The sequence below is a fragment of the Anarrhichthys ocellatus genome, unplaced genomic scaffold, assembly GCF_004355925.1.
Source record: "Anarrhichthys ocellatus isolate YVR2014 unplaced genomic scaffold, GSC_Weel_1.0 scaffold4486, whole genome shotgun sequence".
NCBI lineage: Eukaryota > Metazoa > Chordata > Actinopteri > Perciformes > Anarhichadidae > Anarrhichthys > Anarrhichthys ocellatus.
In genome coordinates this window covers 1158-4381 of record NW_022284460.1, presented here as the reverse complement: position 1 = coordinate 4381, position 3224 = coordinate 1158, and the positions used below count along the sequence as shown (strand labels likewise).

The 3224-nt window shown below is 42.9% G+C and overlaps 1 protein-coding gene across 1 annotated transcript; it reads left to right on the top strand.

The window, feature by feature from the left end:
- Nucleotides 1–7: 7 nt before the first annotated feature.
- LOC116379512 (rho guanine nucleotide exchange factor 10-like protein) lies at nucleotides 8–2982 on the top strand. The gene is made up of 3 exons (XM_031841467.1): nucleotides 8–1008; nucleotides 2148–2293; nucleotides 2686–2982. The coding sequence occupies exons 1-3, from the start codon at nucleotides 841–843 to the stop codon at nucleotides 2891–2893; spliced, it is 522 nt and encodes a 173-aa protein (XP_031697327.1). The 5' UTR covers nucleotides 8–840; the 3' UTR covers nucleotides 2894–2982.
- Nucleotides 2983–3224: the final 242 nt, after the last annotated feature.

Below are 3224 nucleotides of genomic sequence, written 5' to 3'. Positions count from 1 at the left end.
CAGTTGACCAAAAGCAAAGAGTTTTATTAAACATAACCGAGACGTCTAAAGACAAATGGTGGTTGAACGAGCCGTTCCTCATTCCTCCACGGGGTGATAGGAGAGCGCCATGTTGCCAGGAAGGCGGAGCTTTATTCTGGAGCACTGGCCCAGGTGTCTCCAGTTTGCAATCTCCGGGATCCTGCCATTAAAGGGACACACACACAGAAACCAGTAACATGGCAGGGAACCGTCACACACCTGCTATCACAAAACAAAGACAAGCATGATTATGCTCTTATCCTGCCGTCCTTAAACGTTACAGAGAAATTAGTTTGGAAGATCAAGATATGTTCATCAGATGAGATCAGATCTAGACTGATGAAAAGCATCAGAATGTTGATATATTAGATATTGATACCCATTGCTGGTTTAAGATCAGAGATGGTATTGGCTACAGTGGGCGACTGTGGCTCAGTGGTAGAGCAGGGTTGTCCTTCAATCAGAGGCTCAGCGGTTTGATCTCTGGCTTGATGTGTCCTTGGGCGAGACAGTTAACCCCAAATGAATAATTAGATAGAGCCCTGATGGGCAGGTGGCACCTTGCATGGTAGCTCATGTCATCAGTGTATGAATGGGTGTGAATGGTGAATGATGACATGTAGTGTTAAAGAGCTTTGAGTGGTCGGAAGACTAGAAAAGAGAGAAACGAGTACAATACCATTTAATAATATTCTTATGATGATAATTATATTACATGTTCTTTACTTAAGGTCATTGGTTTCTCTTGATGTGAAAGGACCTGACCCCCCCCACCCTTGTTAACACAGTGTTGTTGTTGTTGTTGTGTTGTATCAGGACATGTTGAAGAACACTCCAAAGACCCACACCGACCGGCTGCCACTGCAGCTGGCTCTCACTACGCTGGAGACTCTGGCCGAGAAGCTCAACGAACAGAAGCGTCTGGCTGATCAGGAGGCTGAGATCCAGCAGTTAGCACACAGTGTGGGGGACCGCAACCTCAGCAAGGTGACGCACCATGCGTGATAACACACATGTATGAGCTATTGATTTAACCTATGGGTTGGCCTCTTATGGACTGAAATTGTTATCATATTTTGATTCATAAAATAAACTATACTATTCAGCATCTCCTCTTTGTGTCAGAGAGTAGATGGAATGGCCTACATTAAATGGGAGCGTCAATCTGTCCAATAAATATGACAGTATGTCTATCGAAGGGATAGTTCAGATGTTTAGAAGTGTGGTTGTATGAGGTTCTTCTCCATACTCAGTGTGTCACTACAGGAGATGGAGTTTGGAGAACCAGCACAGGAGCGAAGTCATGTACTGCTGTGATGTATTTCAGACGCCTAAAAAAAATCAGTATCGGTTTAAGTGTAGCTATGTTTAGAATATTTTCCGTCATGGAACTGAAGTAAAAGTGAAACTCATCTTTACAGTATTAGTCAACGGAGTTTTTTGGCTTTGAAGAGATCATAGATAAGTTTCTCTTTCAGATCAGTTCCCAGACAGAGGGCTGTCTGACGGTAAGATAAATATTCTAATATAGCGTACATTTAAACTGATATCAATCTCTTTAGGTGTCTAGAATAGGTGTGCTGCTACCCCTGTCCACAGCACTGCATTGCTTTGCTCTTGTGTCCTATCTGTTTCTCCTATGTAGGGGTGTGCCGACTGCATCTACTCTAGGTAATATACAGACTATGGATCAGTACCTCATACAACAAAACACAAACTATCCCCTCTAATTTGAATGTTTCTTGTATTCAGTTGATTTATTTTGGCTATGTGATGGTGCCAGAGGATAGGTGAGTGAAGGTCCTCAATAATCAGCCTCTGGAGACCATGAATATCCAAACTGAATATCATATTGATGTGACTGGTAATCATTGAGATACCTGGTACTGGAACAAAAGCCACCAAAAGCTTTTTACATCCAAACTAATCAACGTCCAGACAGCTTCATTCATCCGCAAGCCTTTGTCTTGATGTTATGTCATTTTGAAGATCAGGGAGTACGGGTTGTACATTCAGCTTTTATTCCAAGCAGGCTCCAAAGAAGATCATTTACTGGTTCATATACTGGCTGAAGCTCAGAGTGTAGGTAAGGGTCTACTTTTCAGTGAACTGCTTTGTGCTTCCAGCTGCTGAACTCGGAGCAGCGGCAGTGGATTCAGTGTGAACTGCTCACTGAAATAGTTTATGGTGATAAAGGTCAAGTTGTCAAGTCGAAGGAGCGGAAGGTCTTCCTCCTCAACGACACCCTGATCTGTGCCAATGTTAACCTGAAGTAAGTACCTCCTCCTGTAGACCCTGAGGCTGCTGCTTTAGCTCCACTGTCTGTGCTGGAATCTCTCTTACATTTGATTATTTACATGTTTATTTCTTTGGTAATGAAAATATGAATGTAGGAATGAGACATGGCTGTTTTTGGAGCAGTTAGCAATCAATCTTCATGCGTGAGAAGAGTTTCTCGACGAACAACTAGTTGCAGTGAGTCTGTTCTCAAGGAGCTACCAGGTTTCAGCTCTGTAGATGCTGAACACAACTCAGGTGATGTGATGGGGTGCAGGGTCAGAGGAGACGGGGTGCTGTGATTTGGACTGATGAGACGGCTCCTGCACAGAGTAGCTGCCACATATGTGTTCCCATGACCACATTTAGAACATGTTTGTCCACCAGGGGTCCCCCTGACATCAGCAGCCTGGTTCCTGTTGGTCCTAAGTACACGGTGAAGTGGTGTGGCCCCTTGCTGCAGACTCAGGTGGTGGAGGTGGGACAGGACAGTCACCAGAGAAGGGACAGTGTCATCACAGCTAGACGCCACAGCTCCACCTCCAGCACCACTGGTAAATCCACAGCTCCACACCCACTACACACACTGACTTAATGCAGATCGTATATACTCTATATCTATACTCTTATGTGTGTGTGTGTATGTGTATGTGTGTGTGTGTGTGTGTGTGTGTGTGTGTGTGTGTGTATATATGTGTGTGTGTGTGTGTGTATATATATATATGTGTGTGTGTGTATATGTGTGTGTGTGTATATGTGTGTGTGTATATGTGTGTGTGTATGTGTATATATGTATGTGTATATATATGTATGTGTATGTGTATGTGTATATATATGTATATATATGTATGTGTATGTGTATATATATGTATATATATGTATGTGTATGTGTATATATATGTATATATGTGTATGTGTATATATAT

What these genes read in the sequence shown, in the direction of transcription:
- LOC116379512 (XM_031841467.1), top strand. Translation starts at nt 841, where the DNA reads ATGTTGAAGAACACTCCAAAGACCCACACCGACCGGCTGCCACTGCAG. An exon ending in GGGACCGCAACCTCAGCAAG is followed by an intron (nt 1,009 to 2,147) that starts GTGACGCACCAT and finishes TTGTGCTTCCAG; the next exon opens with CTGCTGAACTCGGAGCAGCG. An exon ending in TGTGCCAATGTTAACCTGAA is followed by an intron (nt 2,294 to 2,685) that starts GTAAGTACCTCC and finishes TTTGTCCACCAG; the next exon opens with GGGTCCCCCTGACATCAGCA.